At 38.8% G+C, this 13608-nt stretch overlaps 2 protein-coding genes and 1 pseudogene across 3 annotated transcripts; 1 reads left to right on the forward strand and 2 right to left on the reverse strand.

Annotated features, from left to right (window-relative positions):
* Positions 1 to 1082: 1082 nt before the first annotated feature.
* Positions 1083 to 6102, reverse strand: GCK72_024116 (uncharacterized protein; the record flags this gene model as incomplete). The annotated part of the gene is made up of 6 exons (XM_003118249.2): positions 1083 to 1342; positions 1392 to 1515; positions 1560 to 1788; positions 1836 to 4867; positions 4913 to 5194; positions 5239 to 6102. 6 exons carry the CDS (start codon positions 6100 to 6102, stop codon positions 1083 to 1085), a joined length of 4791 nt encoding a protein of 1596 aa, XP_003118297.2.
* GCK72_024117 lies at positions 1213 to 7807 on the forward strand (annotated as a pseudogene). The gene is made up of 8 exons: positions 1213 to 1304; positions 1553 to 1804; positions 1855 to 2476; positions 2561 to 3377; positions 3702 to 4659; positions 5301 to 5895; positions 6011 to 6175; positions 7691 to 7807. Coding segments are annotated over exons 1-8 (3618 nt in total).
* Positions 7808 to 10351: 2544 nt separating this feature from the next.
* GCK72_024118 (uncharacterized protein) lies at positions 10352 to 11012 on the reverse strand (the record flags this gene model as incomplete). The annotated part of the gene is made up of 2 exons (XM_003117971.2): positions 10352 to 10914; positions 10961 to 11012. 2 exons carry the CDS (start codon positions 11010 to 11012, stop codon positions 10352 to 10354), a joined length of 615 nt encoding a protein of 204 aa, XP_003118019.2.
* Between the last annotated feature and the right edge of the window lie 2596 nt (positions 11013 to 13608).

Below are 13608 nucleotides of genomic sequence, written 5' to 3' on the forward strand. Positions count from 1 at the left end.
GTTTCATTCTCTTGCACAATATATGATAATGCTAGTGCAAAATGTGTCCCGTTCTCTCACGTAGTTGTCATTCCCACTGAATTCTATCCGTATGTTTCAAACTATTGAATCCTGTCAAACAAGTTGCCAACAATTTCCATGATTATACACTCATTCTAGAACCACATCCCTTATTTTAAGGTATTTCGAAACAATCTTCTCATGTACCATGCTCTCAAACCTCCCCATCTGTTTTATTGTTTGACTCGGCCCCATCAACCTGAGTTTCAACTTTCACTCACAATTTCTTGTATCTTATAAAACAAAAAACGAAAACAAATAATTTTGGAAATCTCGCTCTTTGTAGTTTGAAACACATGATGTTCCCTTTCCCCGATCTCCGTTATGAAGGCAACACAATTCTTATTGTATTTCCCCCGATTAACTAACTGTTGTCTCTCATTTGCAATTCAGATTTTGTAAAATGAGTAAAAATATATTTTTATTATTAATTATTGTTTGCGTGCATTTCGTTATGGTTTCAACTCGAGTGAGTCATTTTTCATAAGATGCCTTCAGAATTCTGAAAATTCGCTCTTACAACGTGCAACTTTAGTCAAATAGTTTTCATAACTTTGACGGTAGGTGTTGAAATTTTACTTCCTCTTTATTATTAAAAAATCAACAGGTAAAAGATGAGAAAACTATCCAAGCGAGAGATCAATTTTCACTTCACTGATTTTTACTTTTTTCACATAGATGACAGAACAACGGAATTTGCAGAGCATTTGTTATGTTATCTCAAAGAGTCTGAAAATTTGAACGATACAAAACATGTACCTTGAGATCAGAGAAAACAAAACGTTGTTTGTGGTTATGAAATTAAACATAATCTATCAGTCGAACTACAATCGAAACTTATCGTTTTTAACGATAAAACGAAAATATGAAATCATCTTGCGTATTTGTTTGCAAGCTGTGAGAGCTACCAAATCATAAACTATACACTTCTCGAGAACGCTGTCATTCAATAATTAAAGCTATGCAAGTAAACAAACTAATAGAAAATTTATTATCGATTCAGTCAAGTAGTATATAATTATTTAATAGGCGACGCAGGCAGTTGGGATCTTGACAGCCTCAACGTAGGATACTGGGAAAGCAGCCAAGTCGAGGATGGTCTGGTCACGGGCCTCCTTCATGAAACGACGGGCGTTCTTGCTGTGGCGTGGCATGCAAGTGAAGCGGAGTTTCTTGGAGGTAGTCTTCTCGGATTCGAATCCACGACGGCACTCGGTGACTGGCTCAAGGGAGAAGCAGACGCGGTTGGAGAATTCCTTGATGAGGGTCTTCTCAACAGATTCTGAAATAAGTTGTTGTAAGATGAGAGTGAGAAAGCAGTTAGAACATACTGTTCTCGGATTCCTCGTCATTTTCGTTGGTCTCGTATTGAGACTCTTGTCTCTTCTCTTCTCTGTTCCACTTGTTTCTGTAGTTCTTCTTCTCGGAAAGACGGTCATTCTCAACTTCGCACTCCTGAAATAAATAGTTTCTCATCAAAAATTTCATTCAGTACAAACCTCGTCCTTGAGAAGGTAGGAGCGGTGGAATTCCTCAACATCTTCAGTCTCGTAGTTATCAGCGGTCACGAATTCGTTGTCGTTCTCTCCGTCGTTGTTTCCGCAGAGTCCGCAGAGTTGGCTCTCGGAAGCAACAGATGGAACGTTGGTCTTGATGGTGTATCCGTCGAAACGAACTTCTCCCTGTGGAAGACGGATGACAATAAGGTTGTCTCCGAGAACTTTCATTCTGAAATAAAAATAACGTATTTAGGAAAAAGTATATGTTCAACTCACTCGTATTGCTCAAATTCAGATTGTTGGATCTTCTTTCCGTCAACCTTGACGACAAATTCTTCATCAGTCTTCTTGATAACAAGTTCTTCCTCACGACGGACAACCTTGACGATGAGTTCATCAGAGTTCTTGTTCATCTTCTTGGAGAGAACAGCGAAAGTTGGTTGCTCAGAGCAGTCCTTGGCAACAAGGGAGAAGCAGGTAGTGAGTGGGGCACGGTAGATGACGTTGTCGAAGGTGGAGACCTCGGATTGATCAACCTTGCAGGAAGCTCCGGTCTTTTCCCAGACTTGTTGGTACATGGCACGACGAGCGATGGTTGGAAGGAAGACACGTGGGATACGGACATTCTTGAGTTCAACTTGTTGTTGTGGAGTTTGGATGGTCATGTTGATGTATTGGCGGGAAAGTGGCTCAACGGTGAGTTGAAGAACAGCACGACGTTCCTCATTCTCGACACGTTTCTCGGAAACAGTCCAGAAGTTGTAAGCCTTGATAAGGTCGAAGAGACGGGAGAAGGTGTGTTCAGCCATTTGTGTGAGCTTGTACTCGGAGACAACATTGATTTGGTTAAGACGGGCAGCCTTGATCAAAAGTTCGTATTCTGGGATTCCGTTGAACTCGCGTTCCATGTTGCGGACGTATTTCTTCTGTTCCTTGGATTGTTCAAGTTGAGCATTGACAGTGATCTCGCTCTTCTTGGATGATCCCCATTTGGCGTTGAGAGCAAGTTGAACCTCACGGTGTGGTTGCTCACGGAGTTGACGGAGGGAAGATGGCATTTGTGGTCGGACAGCAAGAAGTTCGGTGTGAAGAGTCCATTCCTTGGTCTCATCGGCAACTGGGGAACGACGGCAGTCTATCTCAATCTTGCACATGCGGACGTATTGGTCGCAGACAGTGCGGAGTTCGTGGTTCCAGTACATTTGTTGTGGAGCCTCGAATTTCATGGAGATGAGGTTCTTGTATCCTTGTTCAGATTGGATCTCACGGATCATCTTGTTGAAGTATTGACGACGGTTCTCAGATTCATTGTTCTCCATATCAAATTCCTTTTCGAAGATCTTGTCGAATTTGATCTCAGAAAGATCAGTCTTCTCCAAGTTTCCGATAGTGAAACGGGCAACAAACTCAGCTGGACGGTTCTTGTTCTCAAGAGTGTATTCGAAGTCTTGCTCGGTCATATGAGCCTTCGAAAGAGACCACTTGGAGAGAACGTTTCCTTGAGCGTTGATTTTAAGTCCGAGAACTTCGTGATGACGGTCAATTTCTTCGCAAGCAAGTTGATACTCAGAGTGAGAGATAGTCTTCTCTTCAATTTCAGTAATCTCTTGGTCTTTTGGAACGTGGATGAAAGCAACTGGGCGAGTGTGGTAAGAAACGGTTGTTTTAGAGTTCTCTGGAACAATGAACTTGTGGGTGATCTCAAGACTGTTCTTCTTGAACTCGACAATCGACTCAAGTCTCAATGGAGTGTGAAGACGGGTAGACTGAAGGGACTTGACTCCTTGCTCAAACATTGGGCTCCAGAAACGGACATCCGTAACGTGAGTAGAAGCAATTGATGGAACGGCATCAAAGGAAATACGAGCTCCAAGTTTGTGCATTTCAACAGAAACCTTTCCGGTAAGAGAAATGATGGTTGGTTTCTTTCCTGAAATCGAAAGTGGTACTCCAATGGTGGTTGGGATGATGCGCTCGGATTCGTAGATGAAGAGGGTGCGATGAAGCTCAAAAGTGGAATCATTGTTCAAAAGAGCGAGAACAGATTTGATATCGAAAGCTCCATTTCTGACGTACTTCTCGAGAAGGTTGTCGATGGTCTCCATGTCAAGTGGAAGTAAAACGAAGTCCATATCCTTGTAGCGAAGATAGAAGACAGCGTGAGCAGATTGTTCATCAGTACGTTGGACACGTGGGCGGATGTTCATCTTCTTGACGATCTCTTGGAGCATTTGGATTCCGGATTGAACACGACGGGAACGGAGTTCATCGGATTGTTTTTCGTAGAGGGAAAGTCTTTCGAGGGCCTTGAGGATAACTTGTTCAAAGTTTTGTTGGGTGAACCCGACTTGAGCGAAGTTTCTGTGCCAGTTGTCTCCGAAAAGAGATTCGAAAGAAGCATAAATTTCCTTTGGCAAGAAAGAGTTCTTCTCAAAAATGGTACCGATATCGAATTGAATTCCGGAGAGCATATCCGATCGAAAGATTGGGAGTTGAGCATAGGTGGAGAGAATTTGTTCTTGTGGTTCGTAACGGGTGAAAAGAAGAATCTTGGAGCAACGGATGGCCAATGGTTGAGTGCATGGGTTGGTGGATCTAGCGAATTGACGGATGACGTTGTAGGTGAAAGAAGAAACGTGTTGGTTGGATTCCTTCTCCATTTGAGAGACGATGTGAGCAAGAACTGGTTCTTCTGGGAGAGTTTCCATCATTCTCCAGAGGGCAGCCATACGGAGTTGTGGCTTGTTTTGACGGTTCTTGTAGACTGGAAGAAGAACTTTCTGGATCTTGCGTGGCATAACATCCTTGAGAAGACGGAGGGAATCGACGGCTTCAGTGCGGATAGCAAGTGGTTGACGTGTGTCTTGGATGAGTTGGACGAGCTCGTTGACGGACATGTCGATTCCGGCGTTTCCGAGAGTCTTGAGAGCAAGAACCTTCTCGTAAGTGGATTCAGCACTGCGGAAGTGTTGCATGAAGATGCGGACGTACTTCTCTTTGAGTTGACGGGTAGCTGGACGGGCCAATGGAAGATCTTGAGTCTTGGATGCAAATCCGCGGACAACGGATCCAGCGGCAAGCCAAGCAGATTGACGGAGTGGTTCGTATCCCTCAGCAAGTGGAGACTGGGCGAGTTCGATGAGAAGATCGGCGATGTGCTCACTTGAAAAGAGGGTCTCTTGGATTGACTTGAGAAGTTCAGCAGCTCTCAGTGGGGAAATGGTCTTCTTCTGGATGTGGTGGATCAAATGTTGGACGGTGTTCTTGGTTCCGGCAACAGCCAAACAAGTCTCCATAACTGATTGGGCCTGAAAGCAATAAAATTATATACATAAAATGTAGTAATGTAGTACCTTAATCTCTGACTTTGTGTAAATAGTGGTGTGAACTTTTTTGAGCTCATTTATGGTGCACATACGGAGAAGACCTACAGCCCGGGCAATAAGGTGAACGGTTTCTGGAGTGTTTTGCTCGTGTTCTTGAATTTGACGGAAAATCTCTTGGAGTTGCTCAATTTTTTGCTCGGTTGGAAGTTTGAATGGGTTCACCTCCACCTGGTCTCCTTGTTGACAGAATTGATCAATAAGCATCTCGTTTCCGGTAGAATAAACAAGGCCTTCTTTTGCACCCGTTGGCTAGAACATTAATATTTAGTTAGTAACATTTATTGAGGATTTACCTTTTCAATCTCCTTTGTGATTTTCTTTTCCTCAACAAAGACCATCTTGGCACGAGTCTCAGACTTGATGAGCTGTTGGCTTTCAATGTTCAAAGCATAGAGAGAGTGGACTTCGGATTGCTCCAATTGTTCGTTCTTGAAGGTGTAGGTGTAGACGGTTTGTGGTCTGACGAACTGTCCCTCTATCTCGCATTCTTTGCACTCAGATCCAAAACGGAATCCATAAGATGTTTCTGGGCGAGTGATGCACTTGTCGAAGTTGACAGACTTGGTGTAGATGGTCTTCTCTCCTTCTTGAACGATGGTGTAAGCGACTTCACAATCTCCTTCCATTGTCTTCTCGTGAACATTGAAGAAACGGGAATCCTTCTCGGTTTCCATGTCCTTCTCCTCTTGATTCAACTCATCAACTGGAGCAGATCTGTGGAGAGAGAGGAGGTTAACGATGGATCTTTTTCCGTTCTTGGACCACTCGGCATCATCAGAAGAGAATTGAATCTCAGAGATAAGACCATTTCTCATTTGGACACGGAATGGAAGTTCAAGAAGCTCTTTGAGCTCATCAGAAAGCTCACGTTGCTCCAAAGACTCCATCTTTGGCCACTGCTCGGTTTGTGGAATGTGGGAAGCAGAATAGGTGACATCGGTCAATTGAAGGTGAATGTAACGGTCATCAATGGCTTGAATACGAGTACGGCAGGAAATACGAGTTTGGGAGGCATCAGAAGAGGTAGTTGGGAGTCCAGAGAGGATGAGTCCGTCGAATTTGTAGACGTACTCGCTCTTTGGAGAGAAAGTGCGGTCGAAAGCCGGGGAAGTGGCAATCGCCAAGGCGACAAGAGAGGCAATGATGATCGACTTCATTGCGAGAGTGATTATTCCTCTTCCAGGCAACCCTTTTATACAGGAACACGAAATTGACAGTAAACGGTATGAAGTAAGAGAATTAGTCTTATTGACAGATTGACATAGATAAGACTTGTGTCAATTTTTCAGTTTTAGCACTCACTACATCATGATAACTGTACATAATAGAAATTGCCTATCAAAGTAGAACTGTCAATTTTTTCCAACAAATGTGAAAAGTACGCATTTGATATTTGATCGTTTTTATTGACAACATTTTCCCGCAAAATCTCGTATCATTCTTCACCGTAGAGTTTACTGAGTTACGAAAGAAAGAATAAATTTGAGTTAAGAGTGAAGCACATTTGATTTTTGGGATACTTAAAGCAGATTATGATCAAAAATGTTGTGCATTTCGTAATTTGCTTGTAAATTGGGAGAAAAATAGAAATTATGAAAATAGGAAAATGCGAAGAGATAAATAAGAAAAATAAAAACAAAGAAACAGGAGTAATGACCATTCAAAAGAGATATGTAGACAATTACGAATGAAGAATTTGAGTCTTGTTTTGAGATTCAACAAAATAAAAATGGTATTGTTGTTTCCTCGCTCTACTTGGTACGTTGCTCGTCATATCCACAATGTTTCTCATTATCCATTTGAACTTATCACATGATTTAGTGAAAGAGATATCACATGATTTAGTGAAAGTTGAAAAACCAGATAGATTATCTTCAAGATATACAAACTTTGTTGGGAACCAATATATGAAAATGTAGTGTATTTTTCCGGCAAACTTACTGAGTAGATGTTTGCAGAAACTAGTCTCCGAATCGTTGAGATGCATTATGAACTGGTTGGGTAGCATTGAGAAGGTAAAATTTTCTCTTTGTTTTTTTTTCGAAAATTACTGTTTCACACTCATTTTCATAATTGTACACATTTCTGTTGCGCTCCCATGAGCCAAATTAACTTTCAAAATAACTACAATGATTAAACCAGTAGTAATTTTTTGATCCACATTTAGAATCAAATATATTTATTTTCGTGAACAAGACAGGTGAGATTCAAAGTGAACTGAAAAGAAACGTGTCTGCTGAGAGGATTACGGTAACATTTGACAGAAAAACCAGGAAAAACGTATGATAATGGAGAAAACGGAAGAGCGGTAAGAAAAACAAATGGGTGGATTGACGAAAACTGGGATATGCAAATTGGAAATGTAAACTTATGAAAAATGTAGTGAAACTAATGATTAAGAACAATACAAAGCAGGCCGGGGAACAAATGTAAAATGATCAGCATACACATAATGTTGAAAAGGCGCATTTGTTTGAAAATGTAATGGAACGCACGATTAAGAACAAAACACATCATTGTACATTTTTTATGGGTTAAAAAACATTTTTGAATTACCACGCTTTATCGCCGGGGAGAGTTGCATGCAAAGCCTGTTTGTATGAATCCAACGGTGGAATGGACGATGGCATAGAAACTGGACGGGATCGCAGTTGACACACTCCTCATCTATTTCTGCCTAGCCATCAGACTGCATGCAGGTTAATCATAAGCAATGAACTTCTCCCACCAACGTGTTTTTTTCAGAAAATTCCAACACCTCAACAACTTCCACCCCCTTTTCTTCTGAAGACGAATTTTCCAAAATCTCCACAACATGCTTCAGCTCAAGAGACTACGAACTGCTATTTGGAGACTTCATAAAACATTTCTACGCACGCTCGTTTTCTGGTACTCTGATCAGATATAGTGCGATAACTATAGGGCTTGCTGACATGGAATGACTCCCGACTGGCTCCACAAAATTTACGAATTTATTGGCTTATTTGATAGATTCTACAGAAAAAATGACAAATCTAATAGCTTTTCCGGTGACTGGACCTAATTTTCGAGATTTTCAGATTTTTAGAAAATCAGTTTTTTTTCAAAATTTTTTTTTCATCATTTTTTTTCTCAATGTTCTCCCATCTGGCGAAAAAAGCAAAAACAAGTAAAAAATAGAGAATTTCATAGACTTTTCGATAGGCTATGGAAATTTTTTTGGTCATGTTCCTACTTTGACCAGACCCCCGAAAACTGAGAGTCAAAAAAAAATATTTTTTCTGTGAAGTCGTTGGACTGTTTTAAAAAGCTTCAAAAAATAGAAGAACTCATGCAAACAAATTTTTCAAAAAAAAATTTGGGGGTAATCGCGAAAAAAAAAGAAATAAATTTTGTTGAAAATTTCGGTTTTTCAAGATTTTGATGGTTATAGGAAACATGTCATTTCTTCTGTTTAAGCTTTGAAAACGTTGATATATTTAATGAAATTAATGACCACAAACTTTTAAAACCTGTATCAAGAAGTTTGAATGTTTTCTGATCAGTTTCCAATTCGTAGCAGAGGCTCAAAAAATGCATTCTTTTGAGGTGGTGAAAATTTCAAAAGCCTGCAACGTGCTTTAAACGTCAGATTAACGACTGTTGTTTTGAAAACATGCTTAAAATGAAAGATTCAACAAATTCGGACACTTTAAACAAAAATTTAAAATTTTCATTTTTCATGAAAATTTCATGTGGTCCCCCCTTATGACATTTTCAAAAAAAATTAAAAATAAAATTTTTGTTTAAAGTGTCCGAATTTGTTGAATCTTTCATTTTAAGCATGTTTTCAAAACAACAGTCGTTTATCTGACGTTTAAAGCACGTTGCAGGCTTTTGAAATTTTCACCACCTCAAAAGAATGCATTTTTTGAGCCTCTGCTACGAATTGGAAACTGATCAGAAAACATTCAAACTTCTTGATACAGGTTTTAAAAGTTTGTGGTTAATAATTTCTTTAAATATACCAACGTTTTCAAAGCTTAAACAGAAGAAATCGCATATTTCCTATACCCATCAAAATCTTGAAAAACCGAAATTTTCAACAAAATTTATTTCTTTTTTCTTCGCGATTACCCCCAAATTTTTTTTCGAAAAATTTGTTTGCATGAGTTCTTCTATTTTTTAAAGCTTTTTAAAACAGTCCAACGCCTTCACAGAAAAAATTATTTTTTTTGACTCTCAGTTTTCGGGGGTCTGGTCAAAGTAGGAACATGACCAAAAAAATTTTCATAGCCTATCGAAAAGTCTATGAAATTCTCTATTTTTTACTTGTTTTTGTTTTTTTCGCCAGATGGGAGAACATTGAGAAAAAAAATGATGAAAAAAAAATTTTGAAAAAAAACTGATTTTCTAAAAATCTGAAAATCTCGAAAATTAGGTCCAGTCACCGGAAAAGCTATTAGATTTGTCATTTTTTCTGTAGAATCTATCAAATAAGCCAATAAATTCGTAAATTTTGTGGAGCCAGTCGGGAGTCATTCCATGTGAGTTACGGAAAGCACTCAATTTTGGACCTGTTCGTCCATGGACACATTATAAGTATGAGGAGCCTACTGTACAGGAACTGGAATCAGCAACCAGTTTAGAGGACTATTACGATCTAATTGAACCGATCACGCATCTTCAAAGTCTTGACAATTCCTTCCTCTTTGAGAAGAATATCCATATAGCGGTTGAATATTTGGATAAGAGGCTACCCTCGATTCGCAACATTTTTAGACGGAGATTTGAAGACAAGTCTAAAGGAACGAAGAACGATCGAAAATTAGTTAATATCATGATAGATGAATGGAGGGAGATGGTTGGAAGAATACTGGGGGCAATTGACGAAATGCGGGACAACGATGAAAAATGTTGGGATTGAATGAAATTGATATTGATGTTGATTTTATAAAAAACGTGTTTATTCACTGTTTTCATTGATTGTCTCTGATTATGTATATCAAAATTTATTTGAATGAATTCATACACTATGTCCGTTCTCTTCGTTCCTCAAATTTCCATCTCAAAATTTTCAATTTTAGCCAAAGTCTCTACAAATATACCTAGCAAGGAAAGTCTTTGGAGACGCCACTACTACAAATTTGCTCACAGGTATTTTCGACCACGAGGAGTCCATTTCTGCAGTCAAAACCTGCTGAATGCCTCTGAGAGACGAGTTATGAGCCTCAAACGTTTTATATGGTTAGTTTTTTTCACACGGAATTACAATCAAAAAATGAGATTATCTTATGAAAATTTTGAGATGGAAATTTGAGAAACGAAGAGAAAGGACATAGTGTATGAATTCATTCAAATAAATTTTGAAATACATAATAAGAGACAATCAATGAAAACAGTGAATGGACACGGTTTTTATTAAATCAATATCAATATAAATTGCATTCAATCCCAACATTTTTCATCGTTCTCCCGCATTTTGTCAATTACCTTCGTAATCTGTCCATCCATCTCCCTCCATTCATCTATCATGATATTAACTAATCTTCGATCGTTCTTCGTTCCTTTAGACATTTCTTCAAATCTCCGTCTAAAAATCTTGCGAATTGAGGGTAGCCTCTTATCCAAATAATCAACCGCTATATGGATATTCTTCTCGAAGAAGAAAAGACTGTCAAGACTTTGAATAGGAGTGGTCGGTTCAATTAGGTTGTAATAGTCTTCTAAACTGGTTGCTGATTCCAGTTCCTGTTTAGTAGGTTCCTCATACTTATAATGTGTCCATGGGCGAACAGGTCCAAAAGCGAGTGCCTTCCGTAACTCAGCAAGGCCAATAGTTACCGCACTATATGTGATTAGAGTATCAGAAAACATTCGTGCGTAAGTATGTTTTATGAAGTCTCCTGAAAGGAGTTCGTAGTCTCTTGAGCTGAAGCATGTTGTGGAGATTTTGGAATATTCGTCTTCAAAAGAAAAGGGGGTGGAAGTTGTTGAGGTGTTGAAACTTTCTGAAAAAAACACGTTGGTGGGAGAAGTTCATTGCTAATGATTAACCTGCATGAAGTCTGATGGCTAGGCAGAAATAGATGAGGAGTGTAGACGTCATGAAATAATCTGAACATATTCTGCGTTTTTCATTGAATGGAAGAGAAAAAAGTGGAAATTGAGAAAAGAACTGTGCTTGAAGAAGGACTTTGGTAGTTCGGAAAAACAATTTTAACAAAATCACGGGCTAAATTTTTGACCGAAAATCACTTTTTGGCAGAATACAGTGCTAAAAAGAATGACTAAAAATTGGTAAAAACAACAAACTGAGTATGTTTCGACTACATGAAATTGTTTTCCGAGACAAAATATTTCTAAAAATCCACTGAAAATTCTGTTTTTAAATACAGTGCGTGCAAAAAGGATAGGACACCCCTCGATTTCGGGCATCCCGAAAAAACGAAAAAAGTTATGAAAAATCTGAGACTGCCATTCGATTTAGCGTACAAAATAACCCCCGAGTACATATTTTCGTCATCTTACCACTTTTCATATTGCCGTACCACCAGAAAGTTACTTTTTCGGTCGTGCAAAAAGGATAGGACACCCTCGAAAATCGGATTTTCAGTTGATTTTCTGGAATTATTTTTTCACGAAAATCTGTTTTGTATGATTAAAATATACTTTTTATATCGTTTTCGAGTGTTTTCTCATGTTTTCCCTTATTTTCAACTCCGGTAGACAAGGTTTGACGAAGTTCGAAAATCGACCTCTCAGAATACTTACTGTTTCAAAGTTTCAGGACGTGTATCTCAGTTTTCAGATAACGTACATTCTTGAAACTTTCTGAAAATGCCAATTGTGTATCTGGTAGTAAAATATACAAAGCTTTCATTTATTAATAGCGATTTTGGAAAGTCCCACTCAAAACTCTAAAACTCATTTTGACCAAAATTCACTATTTTCGAAAAAAAAGTTCAAATCCTAGAAAAATCGTCTGCACACGTTTGCAAAACGTTGTTTTATTATTTTGTCAAGTTTTATCATCACTCACTTCATTTTAGTGAAAGAATATTCATCCTGGACAAATTTTTCGAAAATAGTGAATTTTGGTCAAAATGAGTTTTAGAGTTTTGAGTGGAACTTTCCAAAATCGCTATTAATAAATGAAAGCTTTGTATATTTTACTACCAGATACACAATTGACATTTTCAGAAAGTTTCAAGAATGTACGTTATCTGAAAACTGAGATACACGTCCTGAAACTTTGAAACAGTAAGTATTCTGAGAGGTCGATTTTCGAACTTCGTCAAACCTTGTCTACCGGAGTTGAAAATAAGGGAAAACATGAGAAAACACTCGAAAACGATATAAAAAGTATATTTTAATCATACAAAACAGATTTTCGTGAAAAAATAATTCCGGAAAATCAACTGAAAATCCGATTTTCGAGGGTGTCCTATCCTTTTTGCACGACCGAAAAAGTGACTTTCTGGTGGTACGGCAATATGAAAAGTGGTAAGATGACGAAAATATGTACTCGGGGTTATTTTGTACGCTAAATCGAATGGCAGTCTCAGATTTTTCATAACTTTTTTCGTTTGTTCAGGAGGCCCGAAATCGAGGGGTGTCCTATCCCTTTTGCACGCACTGTATAACAAGGCCGAGAAAGTGTGTAGAATGAAGGAAAAGACGGGTCAATACACTGAATCGATAACACTTTGACCCGATTTCGTCCGGAAAGACGGTTTCGGATTTCTACGCAGTCAATCGCTCTACCGATACGGTAATTTTTCTATACATTCTTTGACAGAAACCTACAGCGTCAAATCCTTCTCGAGAAGTACACGCCGAGTCAAGGGAGCGCGCTGGCATCCCCACTGACTTTCTTCATTTTTTCGGCAATTTTTTTCCAAGTAATGAATATGATAAATCTGAGCAATTTTTCGCGCTTTTTTCAAAAAAAAAATTACTCTTATATATAAAACGCTTGTGACATTTGTCCGAATCTCATTGTCGGCATTTTCTGAGAAATGAGAAACGAGTGATGGCGGAGTCAGGCAGAGTTTCGAATTGGGAAGGAAATAGGAAGATATTAACTTCGGTAACAATTACATTCCAAACGGGGAGAATGACGGAAAAACAGTTTGCTGGTTCACCAACGATTTAGAGAGGAAACAATTCACATAATGAGAAGCGTTGGACGGAACTATCCATTAGTAGGAATAGAACTATTCCATTAGTAGGAAGATGACAAGAAGAGGGAGAAAAAGGCATGATTTGATTGACCTATTTCTCGCTCACATCAGACCCGATTATACAAGTCAAGGTTATTTGCGAATAGACGCGTTACGGATGCGAATCTTGTGCGGAGTCATTATGGATTCGTAACAACGCTTATCGCGATAGGTATCTCGCGGACGACTCGTGCGTAGACGATGCGTATAAGACGAGGTAGAGATACCGGAATCTAGAATGGGTGAGCCAGAAATGTGAAACTGGTGTCGGAGGTGTTTTTCCAGAACCCCTCAGTTCCTCTATCATTCCAAAACAGTTGTGGACAGCGCCTCAGACAAACACCACTTGTCTTTTATATATAAGATTTTTTATATATAAGAATGATTTTTATTCAAAAAACATTATGCAGATTTATGGTTTTCACTATTTGGAGAAAATACTTGGCTGAAATATGAATAAAAATGAAGGGGATGAGAAAG

The sequence above is a fragment of the Caenorhabditis remanei genome, chromosome X (genome assembly GCF_010183535.1).
Source record: "Caenorhabditis remanei strain PX506 chromosome X, whole genome shotgun sequence".
NCBI classification, from domain to species: Eukaryota; Metazoa; Nematoda; class Chromadorea; order Rhabditida; family Rhabditidae; genus Caenorhabditis; species Caenorhabditis remanei.